At 40.5% G+C, this 16,333-nt stretch overlaps 1 protein-coding gene across 10 annotated transcripts in view; it reads right to left on the reverse strand.

Moving 5' to 3' along the window:
- Positions 1–16,333, reverse strand: part of tbc1d5 (TBC1 domain family, member 5) — a 504,442-nt gene that overhangs the window by 307,707 nt on the left and 180,402 nt on the right. For 3 of the 10 annotated variants that reach the window (XM_059638264.1, XM_059638253.1, XM_059638262.1), the window contains one exon: positions 3,853–4,058. The exons of the other annotated variants lie outside the window; for them this stretch is intronic. In XM_059638264.1, coding sequence (XP_059494247.1) covers positions 3,853–3,981 — 129 coding nt within the window. In that variant the 5' untranslated portion in view covers positions 3,982–4,058. The remainder of the gene's footprint in view (positions 1–3,852; positions 4,059–16,333) is intronic. 10 annotated transcript variants of the gene reach the window in all.

Below are 16,333 nucleotides of genomic sequence, written 5' to 3' on the forward strand. Positions count from 1 at the left end.
CTCACAGCCCTTGCATGGCATTTTGTGTCAGAACAGTTTTGCTAGTTCTGGTGTGGGATCCTTTACATTCATCAAAAGATTTTGTATGGTGGAAGACACAACTCAACCAGACTCGCATATTACCCTGCCATACATCAAGGACAAAGTTTTGGCAAAGGTCTGTAGTTCGGGTTATGGGTGAGGTCGTTGACTTGTTCTTGCTGAGCTGGCTTGTTCTCGTTTAGACGTTTTGTCACCATGCTAGGTGACATCATCAGTGAAGCCTCTGATGAAGCAGTGTTCTTCTACTCCGCTTGGAATTTATACTGTTTGGTCCACTATGGTGAGTAGTGTCATTTCTGGTTTTAATCTACCTAGGTTTGCATATGGGGTCCAATTCTATGTGTTTGTTGATTCCATTACAGGCGGAGAACTATGCCTCTAGGAATTGGGGCTAGTATGACTATCTTTACCCAGTTTAAGTGCCAGTTAAGTTGTCCCAACAAGTACCATCTCTGAGAGTCCCATGTTTATTGATCTACTTCAGTCCCAGTCCCAGTCAACAAAACCATCCAGTAATTCATCCCTCCCTACTCCTGTAATCTCACACAGCCCTACAACCCTCAATGATATTTATGGTCCTGTAATTCTGGTCTCTTGGATATTCCTCTTTTATCACTCCACTGTTGAAGGCTGTGCGGTTTCCTACACCTGGATCTCTGGAATACCCTGCCTAAACCTTTCCATCTCTCCAGTTTGATTTCCTCCTTTTAAGACGCTCCTCAAAAACTCTGACCACAGGTTTCGTTATCAGATATATCATCTCTTGGATGACCAGTTTAGGTTGCTCCTGTGAAGTGTCTTCGGATGTTTTATTACATCCTTTGTTTACGAAGCAGATCATAGCAAGCATAGGCTGTACAGATCAAAAAGACTTAGCGGCATACAGGTTACGTTATTTGAGGCGAGTGGCTATTCAACAGTCTGATAACGGTTGGAAAGAAGTTGTTCCTGAACCTGCTCATGCGTGTCTTTAGACATCTGTAACTTCTCCCTGACGGAACGGGTTGTAGGAGATCATTACCAGGGTACAATGGATCTTTGATGATGTTGGCCGCATTTCCGAGGCAGCGAGCCATATAAATAGAGTCCACGGACGGAAGGTTGGCTACCATGATGGTCTGGATTGTGCACACCATCTGTAGTTTCTTATGGTCCTGGGCAGAGCTTTACCATACCAGTTATGCAGTTATGCAGCCAGACAGCATGCTTTCAAGGGTGTATCTATAGAAGTTAGTGAGGGGCCGAATGGACATACCAAATTTACTGAGCTGCCTGAGGAAAAGGAGGCTTTGTTGTGCATTCTTGACTGTTGCTTTTACATGGGAAGCCCAGGATACGGTGTTGGTTATTGCCACTCCAAGGAACTTGATGCGCTTCACTCTCTCAACCTAAGTTCTGTTGATGTAGATAGGGGCGTGTTCTCCCTCTTTCTTTCTGAAGTCAATGATCAGCACTTTAGTTTTGCCAATGTTGAGAGACAGATTGTTTTCGTTGCACCACGTCACCAAGCTCACACTCTCCCTTTTTATTTGACTCGGCATTGTGAGAAATCAGGTTCACTGCAGTGATGCCATCAGCAAACTTGTAAATGGCGTTCATTTGGAATTTGGCAACACAGTCATAGGTGTAAAGGAAGTAAGGAAGGCGCTGAGGACATATCCTGGGGGGGCTCCAGTGTTGAATGTCATTGTGAAGGAGGTGCAGTTACCTATCCTCATTGATTGCAGCCTGTGGGTCAGAAAGCTGAGGATCCAGTTGCAGAGGGTGGAGCTGAAACCCAGGTCATGCAGTTTGAGATCAGTCTGGAGGGGATGATGGTGGTGAAGGCTGAGCTGTAGTCAACAAGCAGGTGTCTGACATAGGCGTATTTGTTGTCCAGACGTTCCAGGGATAAGAGCAGGGCGAGGGATATGGCATCCTTTATGGATCTGTTATGTCGGTAGGCAAACTGCAGGGGATCAGGGCAGGTTGGAAGACTGGAGCTAATGTGGGCCATGACCAGCCTCTCAAAGCACTTCATGATCACTGAAGTCAGAGCTATTGGGCAGGAGTCATTAAGGCACACTGCTTCTGTCTTCTTTGGTACGGGGATGATGGTGGTCTTCTTGTAGGAGGGAGAGGTTGAAGAACTCTGCCGCTCTTTTTTGACCAAAGCCTTGGAAAAATTTGTGCTTATTTGAGGGGGTTTACAGGACCTTGTATTAAAGTAATATGCTAAAAGTGGAACATTCACACAGGACAGGAAGGTCAACTTCATTGTGTGTTCAAATCTCCAGAGTGAGGGTTAAATCCATTCAAAGACAAAGTGGCAGAGCTTACTTAAATCTTATGGCAACGTCAACATTCAAAGTAGAAAAAAAATGCTACTGATGACACATGGAGACAGATAAACAGAGATATAGAAAGGATGTTGTGAAACCTGAGAAGGTGCAGAAAAGATTTACAAGGATGTTGCCAGGACTGGAGAGTTTGAGTTAAAGGGTAAGGCTGAATAGGCTGGGGCTTTCTTTTCGCTGGAGCTGAGGGGCTACCATATGGAGATTTATAAAATCATGAGGGGCATGTCTAGGCTGAATAGCCAAGGTCTTTTCTCTGGGGTGGGAGAGACCAAAACTAGAAGGCGTAGGTTTAAGGTGAGAGAGGAAAGATTTTCATGCAGAGGATATTGCATGTATGGAATGAGCTGCCAGAAGAAGAGATGAAAGTGGGTATAGTACAACATTTAAAGACAACTGGGTAGGCAATTGAATATGAGGAGTTGAGGGATTTGGGTCAAATATTGGCAAATGGGACTAGGTCAGATTGGGACAGACAAATAGTAGACTGGAAGAACACTAAGTCAGGCAGCATCTGGAGGAAAGCGTCAATGTTTCAGGTATTACCCTTCTTCAGAACAGTTTGGGATCTTTGGACAGCACAGACAAGTTGGACCAAAGGGTCTGTTTCCATGCTGTATGACTCTACGGCTTTAAGTGAGACAGATAGAGAAAGACATACTGAGAGAGGAGACACCACAGAGTTGTCAGAATGGGGGTTCCAGGATCTGATTTAGTGAAGAAACAGCACTATAAGTGCCAAGTAAGGATGGTGTGCAGCATTGAGGGTAACCTCTAGATAGATGTTCCCACATTGGTGCTGCCCTTGTTCTATGATAGTAGAAGTCATGGGTTTGAGGTCACATGTTTGTGAGGTGTTGTTAAAGAAGCTTTGGCAAGTTGTTGCCATATATCTTCAAGATTATATACACTGCTGTCACTGTGCTTGGATGGTAGGAGGAGTGAACATGGCCACAGAATACATTTTATCAATGCATTTGTTCTTTTAGTTGTCCTGAAAAAAGGCAAGCAATCTCTTCTTATTTGTTTTAAATGGTGACCCTTTTAGAGTTATTTTTAAATCCTAATTCTAGTCTCCCTCCCAGGAAGGGATAACATCCTTTCAGCATTCACCTTGCCATTTTGTTTTAGGATCTATATTTCACTAAAACAACTTCTCATTTTTCTAAATTCAAATGCATACCAGCCCAGCTTGTCCAACCTTTTCTAATTAAATCACCCCTCATTCCCAGTATCAGTCAAGTGAATGTTCTCTGAACTGCTTCTAACATATTCATGCTATTCTTAAAACAGTATTCCAGAGTGATCTCACCAAAGTTCTTGTAAGGGTGTCCTGTGTTTGAAAGGCACAAAATGGCAACAAGAATTAAACAGAATCAAACAGCCTGCTCCAGCTTTAATACACAAAATAGCTGACAAAGGATAAGTAGGATAAAATAGCCTGCTCTAGCAGTTAAGTGAAACATAATGATACCTTTGAACAGGGCGACTTCAAGATGAACAGGAGGCTACAAGCAACAATCCAAGACCCTTTGATGAGAGGATTCCCAAGGATAGACAAGTAATTGATTCCAGCCTCATTAATAAGAGGATGTTGTCCCATTAGGTGAACAGTACCAGTTAGAACAAGGGGTGTGTAAATCTCAGTCCATGAACCAGTCAGTCTAACTCATTCGGCAGCTATGAAAACAACAGCCAAAGTTATTTTGTAGCAATTAGTTATTTCTTTGAAGTTATTCAAAATATTGAGGTTCTTCAGATAATCATAGAGATAGATTCCAACATAAGTACAGATACATGTATAACCAAAGCATAACAAAAGCTTTAGGGGAAAGACATTTAAACCTAAATGTGCAAGTTAATTAGTCTCAGGAAACCTTTTCCTCATCTGTAAAACGATGTCTGGTACATCCTGAGCAACATAGAATGTTTGCAACTTATTTGTTACAAAAGTGCTAACAATAGATGCAGCTGTATAACTTCACACTTTATAACTAACTTTATAATGTAAATTACTATTATGAATCTTACAGTGGTTAGTAACAGTGACAATAACATATGGCAATAGTTTTCAATTCCTTTCTGACTACAGGAGAGGTTTCAGAGGACTAGATTATTCAAGAAAGTAGTAAACATAAAGCAGGAAACTGCAGGCCACTCAGTAAACCTTACTTATGGAGAAACTATTATAAGACATTCTGAGGTATAGGATTGATGTGCACTTGGACAGTCAGGGATTAATCAAGATTTGTCAACATAGTTTCATTAAAGAAACGTAATGTCTGACCAACTGGGGTGGTATGTGAGAATGAGGGGGATCCTCTTGGGGTGGTTGTGGCAGGGGCCGGGTGTGAAGGATGAGTTGCCAGAAATGCGGGAGAGGTGGTCAAGGGCATTCTCAACTACTGCGGGGGGAAAGTTGCGGTCCTATCCCTTCCTCCCACCTCAAGCCGCACCTCCATCTCCTACCTACTAACCTCATCCCACATCCTTGACCTGTCCATCTTCCCTGGACTGACCTATCCCCTCCCTACCTCCCCACCTATACTCTCCTCTCCACCTATCTTCTTTTCTCTCCATCTTCGGTCCGCCTCCCCCTCTCTCCCTATTTATTCCAGAACCCTCTCCCCAACCCCCTCTCTGATGAAGGGTCTAGGCCCGAAATGTCAGCTTTTGTGTTCCTGAGATGCTGCCTGGCCTGCTGTGTTCATCCAGCTTTAGACTCTTCTTCATTAATAGCTTTGTAATCAGAAAATGGAAAAGGGGGATAAATAGAGTAATTTAGAGCTCTTCAGTGATGTTCATGAAGTTCCATCAAATACACAAGTTTCAGAATGGCATCACAGACAATGCATTTAAGAAACTCAAAGTATTTTGTGGGACCTGAATAAGTTCTAACTGTACTGATTAAAAATTATAAATTACTCATTTTTAGAAAATTTTATTACAACCAACTTGTAACCAGAATTATGAAATCAGCATTTTTTTTCTCCAATTTTGAACCAAAAAGACAGAAAGGGCAAGCCACATCATTTCTAATGCATTCTTGAACACGCAACAAGCTTTGCTGGTATTAACAAATATGGTACTCATTAGCATAAGACTAGATTTGGTTCATAGATGAACAAAACGATGACGTGTCTTATTTATATAACTCTTAACAATTACCTGTCTCAGAGAATCACAGAATTGTTATGGTGCAGAAAGAGGAAATTTGGCCTAATAAATGCAATGCATGCATTTTTACTTAGTACCAATTTATCTCCTTTTTCCTGTATCCATGTATATACATTATTTCTATTTAAATAATCATTCAACACCCTCTTGAATGCTTCAATTGAAACCAACTCCACCACATCAACATTGGAACAGCATTCCATAAGCTAGCTCCTCACTATGCAAAAATATTTTTTTCTCAACTCACATGCATTCTTTTTGCAAAACATTTTAAACTGTGTCCTCGTGGTTTCTCAATCTCTGTGGGAACTGTTTCTCCCTGTCCACTCTATCTTCCTTAAGAGCTTAAAGAAAACAGTGTACAATATCAAGTCACTTAGGGAGATTTTAGTTCAGATAAGCAAAACCTTGGTAAAATGAGCATTGTCAAGAAAGCAAACTAAGTAGATAGGCAGAGGGATAGGTTTAGGGATGGAATTTAAGAGTTTAGGGCCTACACCAACTGAAAGCACAGCCAAAAGTGGAGCAATTATAATTGTGAATGCAAAGGCTGCCAGAATTAGTTAGCACCGATATCTTATGACTGGAGATTCACCGATGGAAGCTAACATTTGCATACAGCACAAGTACAAATATTAGTGAAACCTGAAGTTGTAATATATTACATGGCACTGGAGTAAAAACACAAATTCATAGGAAGTTTAATGCTCAAAAAGTTTAACAAGTTCTAAATTATAAACCCTTAGGCCGCCTGATACAAATTGAACTAAAATGTAAATTCTGTATGTTTTCATCCTTTTAAAATAAATACAGAACACAATGGCGCCACTGATGTTATACGTGGCAGCCAATTTATATTTAGGGAAACAACATTTCAGTTACAACATGCAGGTGACTCTACAGATTAGTCTGGTGCTCTTACACCCAAGGGATCATATCATCCAATCCTATGGTGTGCCACAAGAGATTCAATTAAAAGATACTTCTGCAAACAGACATGTTTTATACGTGAAAGGAGTATGTCAATACATTTTATTTTAATCTCAGAAGTGATGCTACTTTATAAATCACAAAAATATACACAGCCAGACTAGCAGACTGGCGTCTGATCAGCTCACTGCATTTTAAAACATGTAATGTATGTGGTTACCACACAATTAGTATTATAGGTAAAAGATCATATAGTATTGTTACTGTTTAGTGAGGTTCAGTATGAGTGTTCAAGGCAATTCTTCAGGGTGATCCTACCTTCAGTCATGGAACTTGGCTTTAATTGTAATAAAAGAACATATAATTTTGGTCTGTAATATGTTGACAGGATGTCTTAAGATTTTGATTTTTCTCAGTTTGCCAACAAAGAGCTGTACATCAAGTCTATGAAAAATACTGAACAAATACAATTACGTTCATGTTGTACTTTTAATAAATGAGTTGACAAGAAGTGCAACAATTTTTATCCTATAACAGATTAATAACTCTCATTAATATAAATTAAAGAAAGAGGGTCAAAATTGTCATTTGGACAGATCCTCCAAAACCATAAATCATGATTTACACTGAAAAACTGTAAATTCACCATACATCATCCAGAAAAAGTAAGAAACCATGGATGTAGGAGATCTGAAACTTAAAAAAAGTGCTAGGGAAAGTCAGCATGGCTAGCAGCATCTGTGGAGGGAGAATCAAGAGTTCACGCTTCGAATCTGTTTTTTTTTAAGAACTAAGAATTGTACCTTGGAAAGTATCCAAATTAAACTGCATCTAAAGTCTGAAATACATCCAAATTGAAGTTAACAGAACATTGGCTCAGTTTCCATTCATTGCAACTTGCCAGTCTGGCATGACTGAACCCAAACTACACCATATTGGTATTTGCCGTGCTGATCAAACTCAAGTCTCTGTAGAAGTCTCCAATAATAATCTTACACATTTATACAATGATTTTATGAGTCATTGAGTGTCGAATGTAAGCTTAACAGAATATATTCTATGGTTTTATTTTCCAGTAGATTTCACAACTTTTCAACTCAGAAGATAGTAGCATGTTTAACTAGCAGTCAGAAAGTTGTAGGTTTATAGCCCGTTTCAAGGATTTCAGTAAAGGCAACCAAGAAACAGATTGTCTTTTAGGGAAGGAAACCCACAATCTTTATCCAATCTGCATTACACAATTTTCAAAATTCACAGCAATGTGTTTCAGACTCTTCAATGCCCTCTGAAATAGCACAGCAAACAACTAGGTTGTATCAAATTGCTGTGGAAAAACCAATAAAGAATAAAACAGTATGAAAAATCCAATTTTATCTAAGTATACCAGGTCCAAGCTTCCCTTTTGATTCTACAAAGTTTTACTCTTCAATAACATCCAACCATATAGCTGGTCAGAGAGAACCACAGCTGGGCTGCAGAAGAGACACCAGGATGGTGTGATGCCTCCCAAATGCCAGGGTCAAGGATGTCTCTCAGCTTTTGCAGAATATTCTGAAGAGGAAGGACGAAAAGCCAGATCATTGTGCTCATCAGTACAAATGACATAGGTAGACAAAGGAATGGGATCCTGCAAACTGAGTGTAGGGAGTTCGGTGAGAGGTAAAAAGCAAGGCCTTAGAGGTAATAATCTCCTGATTACTCCCAGTGCCACATGCCAGTGAAAACAGAAGTAAAAAGACAGGCCAGATGAATGCATGGTTGAGGAGCTGGTGTAGAGGGCAGGGTTTTCAGTTCTTGGATCATTATGATCTCTTCTGCGGAAGGGGTGACCTGTCCAATAGGGATGGGATGCACTTGAACCAGAAGGGGTCCAACATCCTCAAAGTGAGATTTGCTAGTGTTACCCAGGAGGTTTTAAACTAGTTTGGCTGGGGGGGGAGGGGGGGGACTCTGAATAATTCAGGGGCCATAGAGAAGTCAGGAGATGATACATTAGTCATCCAAAACAAATTTACTATTCAGAATAGCCAGGGACACAGTAAAGATGGGGGAAAAAACATCTGGTTTAAAGTCCATTTCTTTCAACACATGAGGCCTGACTGGCAGGCAGATAAGCTCAGAGCATGGACTGGCTCGGGGGATTGGGATATTAAAGCTATAACAGAAACATGGCTCTGAAGTCCCAGTCCTGCCCTTCTCTTTGTTCCAGAACAGAGAAGCTACAGATGTGACAGAAGTACAGAAGTACAAGTAAGTGAAAGGTGGGGGGAGGGGAGTTGCCCTTTCGCTAAGGGAGCTCATAACAATAGTGCTAAAACAGAATATTCTTAAGGGATCATCAAATGAAACCATATGGTCAGAACGCAGAAACAAGAAGGGGATGGTTACTCTGTTAGGGCTGTAGTATATACCCCCCAAATAGCTAGCAGGTACTAGACGAGCAGATGTGTACAGAGATTGCAGATACCTGTAGGAATAACTGAGTAGCATTGGCTGGAGATTTTAACTTTTCCTGTACTGACTGGGCCACCCACAGTGTAAAATGCCCGGATGGGGTGGAATTTGTCAAATGTACAAAAGAAAGTTTCCTAAATCAATAGTAGAGGGCCCTACTTGCGAGGGCGCAACACTGAACCTCCTCCCAGGAAACGAAGTCAGGCAAGCGACCGAAGTTTCATTCAGAGAGCACTTTGGGTCCAGTGGCTGTAGCTCTCTTAATTTTAATATAGTAATGGAAAAAGATAGGACAGGTCCACAGGTTAAGGTGCTGAACTGGAGCAGGGCCAATTTTGGAGCCATTTGGCAGGATCTATCAGTGGTCAACTGGGTGAGTCTGTTTGAAAGAAAAAGAACGAGTGTGGCAAATGGGAGGCTTTAAAAAGTGTGATATCAAAAGTCTAGGGACGGTATGTCCCTTTTATAGTGTGAAAGGAAAAGCTGGCAGGTTGAGGGATCCTTGGTTGATGAGGGTTACTGAGGCTCTAGTCAGGAAAAAGGCAGCTGCATGCATTGGGTTTAAACTATCATGGCCAAGTGAATCCCTAGATCATTATAAAAAGTGTATATGAGCTCACTTAAGAGGGAAATGAGAAGAGCAAAAAGAAGGTATAAGATGGATCTGGCACATTAGGTTAAATACAATTCCATGAGATTCTATTTGTTATATTAAGAGAAAAAAAGGTGGCTAGGTCCCTTTAAAGATCAGCATGGCTGTCTATGTTTACTGAAGAGAGAATCATGGATGCTAAGAAAACAAGGGAAACAAGTGGGGATGCTTTGGACTGCATATATATTACCAGAGAGGTGGTGTTTGCAGCGTTAGATCACATTAGGTGGACAAATCCCCTCGGCCTGATCAAGTCCTTCCTTGGACGTTGTGGCAAACTCAGGAAGAAATTGCAGAGGCCCTTGCAGAGATTTTTGTTTCATCTTTAGCCACTGATGAAGTTCTGGAAGACCGGAGGGTGGTTAATGTTGTTCCATTGTCTAAGAAAGGTAGCAAAGACAAGCCAGGAAACTAAAGGTCAGTGAGTGTGACATCAGTGGTAGGTCAAGTTATTGGAGAGGATACTGAGGAATAGGATCAACCAACATTTGGACAGTAAAGGTCTGATTAGGGATAGTCAGCACCGATTTGTGTGAAGGAAGTCAAAGTCTGTCAATTTTTTTTAAAGAGTTTTTCAAAGAGGTAACCAAGAGGATGGATAAGGGTATGGCAATGGATGTTGTCTGTATGGACTTCAGTAAGGCCTTTGACAAGGTCTCACATGGCAGGTCAGTCATGAAGATTAGGTTGCATGGGATCCAGGGAGAGCTAGTTAACTGGACTCAAAATTTGCTCGATGGTAGGAAGCAGAGGGAGGTGGTTTCTCAGACTGGAGCCCTGTGACTAATAGTGTGCCACAGGGTCAGTGCTGGGACCTTTGTTATTTATTATTTACATAAATGATCTGGATGTGAACGTACATCCACCACGAAGACATGAATAGTAAGTTTGTGGATGATGCAAAATTGGGAGGTTTGTTGATAGTAAGAAAGGTTATCAAAAATTACAGAGGAATCTTGATCAGATGAGGAAGTGGGCAGAGGATTAGCAAATGCAATTCAATATAGATAAGCGTGAAGTGTAACACTTTGGAAAGTCAAACCAAGGAAGGAATTATACAGTAAATAGTAAGGTCCTGAGGGGTGTTGTGGAACAGAGGGACCTAGGAGTACAAGTACATAGTTCATTGAAAGCAGCGTCACAGGTAGACAGGATGGTGAAGAAAGCACTTAGCATGCTGGCCATCATTGATTGAGGCATTGAGTATCGGAGTTGGGACAATAAGCTACAGTTGTATAATTTGTTGATGAGGCCGCAGTTGGAGTGTTGTGTACAGTTTTGTTCACCCTGTTATAGGAAAGACATAGTTAAACTAAAGTGTGCAAAGAAGATTTACAAGGATTTTGCCAGGACTAGTCGACCTGAGTTAATCGGGAGAGGTTGTCCAGTATAGGTATTTAGTCCTTGGAACACAGGAAAATGAGGGGTGACCTTATTGAGGTGTATAAAATCATAATGGGCACACATAAGATGAATGCACATAGTCTTTTTCCCAGGAATGGGGAAATGAAAACTAGAGGGCACACGATCTTAAACATTCAGTCCTTCCACCATTAGCTGACAGTGGCAGCAGTGTGTATACTGAAGAGAAGATGCACTTGAATTCATCATTAAGCTTGCCTGAATAGCGCCCTCCATACCCATGACCTTGTTCAAGGGCAGCAAATGCAGGGTAACATCATCACCTGGAAGTTTCCTTCCAGGTCACATACCATCTTGATCTGTAACTATATCACCATCACTCCTTCACTGTTCCTGCTCCAGTTAAGATTACCATGAAGATCCCAGCTTCTCAACCTAATCCAAAGCATGGTGACCCTCAGGCTAAGCCACCACAAGTCTCCTTTTCTCTGCTGAGACAGCAGCTCTATATATAGTCCTTTGAGAATATGACAAATTTACCTATACTTCAAACTGTCACCAGGGCAAAATTCTGGAAGCTCGTTCCTACAAGCCCTATTACCAGACAGATCAAAGTGATAGCTCTCCAATGTCCAATTATGAATGGTAAATAAATGCTACTTTTGCCAGGAATGCTCATAAACCATGAAGAAAAGGAGTAAGAGAAACAAAAACAAAGCTGCTCAGCAGGTCTGGTAGTATCTGTGAAGGCAAAAAACAGAGTTAACGTTTCAGGCCCAGTGAACCTTCCTCAGAACAGCGTAAAGGAGTAAGAGAAACTGATACTAAGACTTCTTAAATATTGAGACTTCACATAAGCTGGAGTCAAAAGTGGCATTGGGTCAAACATAAACAAAATCTTCTGCTAATTTCCACCTGCTGCCCTCCCTCAGTTAATGAATCACCATTCATCCACATTGAAAAATCACTTGGAATAAACTCTGAAGATTGCAAAGAAACAGAGTGTACTCAGGTGGTGTCTGGAATAGATTTCTAGCTAGCTTCAAAACTGAAAGAAGAGAGTAGGTGTAAAAGGTGGTCAACATTTCTTTCAGACAGAAAGAACATGCACTTGCACTGTGCTTGTTTCAACTCAATTTTATAGGGTTATGTTCTCAGGGAAAGGCCTTGAAATGAGAGTTAACTGCCAATCGTTAACTGATGAATTCTCCATGCCAACAAGTCTGCCAAAGTCCACTTGCCAACCATCCAATCAGCATTCTCCTCTTCTACAGTATAAATATTAGATTTCCTCCTAAATTGGTAGTCTTGCACATTTTTCTCTGAGGTGCAAAATAAAAAAAATCAATAAAACATCAACATTACTCATTGACTATTGAGCAATACTCCAGTTCTGTACCACCAAAAGAATGTTTGGATAAGATATTTTAGATTGTTATACTTTAAGCTCTCTCATTTACTTATGGACGAATTAAACGAATTGCGTAACAAGCCACATGACTTGGTCATTAACGTGGGGCTCAGCTTGTCTTGTTGTTAAGAAGGGCAAGCTATTCACACTTGCAGACAATGGCTAACGCTACTGCGCAGCCTATCAGGTTTGTAAAGACAGTCTTTTCATTTTCTGGCTTTTTAAATTTGTGGACTGAAATACGGAAGAACTGTTTGAAAGAACTGCAGCATGTTTTGAAAAGCATGTAATTGGGCACTTATGGCAAGCATTGAGAAAATAGCTTTACAAACCAAGCAATAATTGAAGTTTGAGTCGTAACTCGGTGGTAACAAGATGTTGATTAATAACTGGTCATTAGTCCATAGCCCAATGGCAAAAGTCTTCACCTGCTGACAACTGAGAGATTTGTTCACAAGTAACTAAACAATCGGGGCTGGGAACATTCTCTTGTGATAGTGGAGAACAAACACTATTTTAAAACTGAAGAAAACCAAATTTTCCGTCCTTCAGCAGTTGTTGCAATCTGTGACTCTTAATTGGTATTACAGAGGCATTATCTTAGTGAGCTGTACAACTGGTGTCCCTTACAAAAGAGTGGAAGCATCCAAAGAAAGACAACTGTAAATCAACCTTCTGATCAGCAGAAGAATCATGAAGATGATCTCAACAACCTGTGAACAGGAACCACAGAACTGCCTCAGTTTTTCCTTGCCCAAAAACTATTTTTCCTTGTCTACTTATCTGTCTGTATGCACTCGTAAGGGGATGAGCATAAGATGATTAAGAGTTTTAATGTGTAGAGTTATGTGTTGTCAGTTTATAGCTATTTAACTGTATCTAGAGTCTAATCTCTTGTAGCAAGTAGTAATTCTTAAACTTAAGTACGAAAACGATTTATATCAACTCGGGTCGACAAATAAGGTAAATTGCGGGATTTTGTACACTTAACTTCTGAAAACTAACTTTTGTGATGACTCTGGGAATAGTGAGGTTTGATTTTCACAGCATTACACCAGTTGGTTGAGAAAGACTGTTAATCGCCAATTCTCTCAGGAAGGCGCTAGGGTTGTCAGGTTTTATATATGGCTTGGTAAACTATTCAAAGATAGAAAATAACTTTGGTCTTGATGACAGTTGGTTAATGTTCCTGTTTGGATATAATTCTCATGTGATTCACACTGTTTTGGACATAAGCCTTGAAAAGATTAAAGCGTCCATATCAAGCGCTACTTGTATTAGTTTACTGGCTTTTCAAAGACATTACAGAACCCAATAAAAAACAAGTCAGTCATGTAAATGTGAGTGGGAGAAAGGGAGACAGTGCATGAGAAAATGAGAGGGGTGAGCTATTCTTACCTATCAAACAGAGAAAATGCTAGTCACCACAAACAACATATGTATTAACCTGCACCTATATTGAAGAGACCAATTCTTCAGAATTTGTGCAATGATGGAAGTTCTAACTAGGTTTGTCTTGAGGGAGGAATCTCCAGGGCAATCCTCACTATGAATTTCAGTTTGGAAGTCACAAGTTACTTGATTGGAAAAGGAAAGGAGGAGGAAGCCATTAAAGCACTGTGAATAGCTTTGGACTGGTTCATTGAGAATGAAACACCTGCTGAAGGACAGGATAACGTTTCACTAAATATTTCTAATCACTTTAAATAAGTTGCCAAGTGAATAACACTTAAACAATTTAGCTTTAAATGTATTTGTTACAGAAAAAGTCTCAAAACTTCAAAACCTGCTGTGTGAATGCTTGTTACAACCATTAGATATTCATTTGAGGGCATTGCTCATTTTATTAAAATAACCAACAATAACAAGTATCACCTTCAAAACAACCACCACTTAAAACTTCAGACTGCGTATAATAAGGAGCACCTCAGTGATCTACAGAGGTGTAATAAGAGAAATAACCAGCAAACTAAAAGCATTGGTTTTATAAAGGAACACCAGTGATTAGATTAAGAGATCTTCATGAAAAGGAGGAATGCGAAGAGAAAGGAGGATTGATGAAAGGATGCGAAAGGATGAGGAACCAAGGGTGTAAGGAAAGCAAACAGGAACGCAACACACCAGAATGAGAAGTGAACTGAGTTTGAGCATCTAAGTATTTTATTTGGGATTAAACATAGAATATAAACCAAAAAACTGAAGCAAAACTAAATGCAAACAACCCTAGATTTTAAAGATTTTGATCCATTGAACACATTTTATATGTGGAAGTTTATAGAACACTTGTGCAACGTTCTACTAATCATATTTCAATAATGAACATGTAAACATTTGACAGTTTATTAAAGAAACTAAGCAGCTTTAAGAAAAATGGACCATTAACAAGCATGAAATTAAACATTTGTTTTGATGCCTTTTGAAAGGAATGCCCTTGTGCTTGCAGAAAACATAATATAATTAAAACATCATCACAGCAGTTAATACTTTCTTCTTTTACAAATCCCACTTTATATACACCTTATGATTTCAGTTTCAAGGACACAACTGTATCTTAATCGAATAACACTGATTTCATTAAAAGAAGGAAACAGGTAGCGAAGCTCAATCTATTGCATGTCTATCATTCCAGACATACAAATGTCCAACTAAATAATCCAGAAGCAAATCATGTTCAGTACAACATTCATAATTACCAAGTAGAGTCATTGAGATGCACAATGTGGAAACAGACCATTCGGTCCCATTCATCCACGCCAGCCAGATTTGATAAATAAATCTAGTCCCATTTGCCAGCATCTGGCCCACTGCCCTCTAACACTTCCTTTCATGTGTTCATCCAGACGCCTTTTAAATGCTCTAATTGTACTTGCCTCCACCACTTCCTCTGGCTGCTCGTGACAGATATGCATGAAAATGTTGCCCCCTAGGTCCCTTTTAAATCTTTCCCCTCACCTCAAACCTATGCCCTCTAGTTTTGGACGTCCTAGTGCTGGGGAATGGTGGTTGGCTGTTCATCCTATCCATGCCATCCACGCCCCTCATGATTTTATAACATTTTATAAAGTCACCCCCTAGCGTCTGGCACTCCAAGGAAAATAGCCACAGCCTATTCAGCATCTCCTTTTAGCTTAAACTCTCCAACCCTGGCAACGTCCTTTTCAACTTTCACAACATCCTTTCTACAGTTCGGAGACCAGAATTGAATGCAGTATTCCAAATGTCGCCAAACCAATGCCCTGTACAGGCGCAACATGAGCTCCCAACTCCTATACTTAGAGCACTGACCAAAAAAATCAAGCGTACTAAAACCTTCTTCACTATGAGATAGTAAGAACTGCCAGTGCTGGAGTCTGAGATAACACAGTGTGCAGCTAGAGGAACACAACAGGACAGGCAGCATCGGAGGAGCAGGAAAGCTGATGTTTCAGGTCGGGGCCCTTCTTCAGAAATCAGAAATTTTCTGAAGAAGGGTCCAACCTGAAATGTCAGCTTTCCTGCTCCTCTGATGCTGTATGGCCTGCTGTGTTTCTCCTGCTCCAAACTGTGTTACCTTCTTCACTATTCTGTCTACCTGCAACTCTAATTTCAAGGAACTATGAACCTGCATTCCAAAGTTACTTTGTTCAGCAACACTCCACAGGACACTACCGTTAAGTGAATATGTCTTGTCCTGGTTTGCCTTTCCCGAGTGCAGAACCTCACACTTATCTAAATTAATCTCCATCTGTCACTCTTCGGCGCATCGGCCCATCTGATCAAGGTCCCACTGCACTCAGATAACCTTCTTGGCTGCCCACTGTGCCACCAATTTGATGTCATCTGCAAACCGATGAACCATATCCCTTATATTCACATCCAAGTCATTGATATAAATGACAAAAAGCAGTGGAGCCAGCACTGACCCTTGTGGAACACTGCTGGTCACAGGCCTCCAGTGCAAAAAGCAAGCCTCCATCACCACCCTTTGTC

Source organism: Stegostoma tigrinum, chromosome 2, assembly GCF_030684315.1.
Source record: "Stegostoma tigrinum isolate sSteTig4 chromosome 2, sSteTig4.hap1, whole genome shotgun sequence".
NCBI classification, from domain to species: Eukaryota; Metazoa; Chordata; class Chondrichthyes; order Orectolobiformes; family Stegostomatidae; genus Stegostoma; species Stegostoma tigrinum.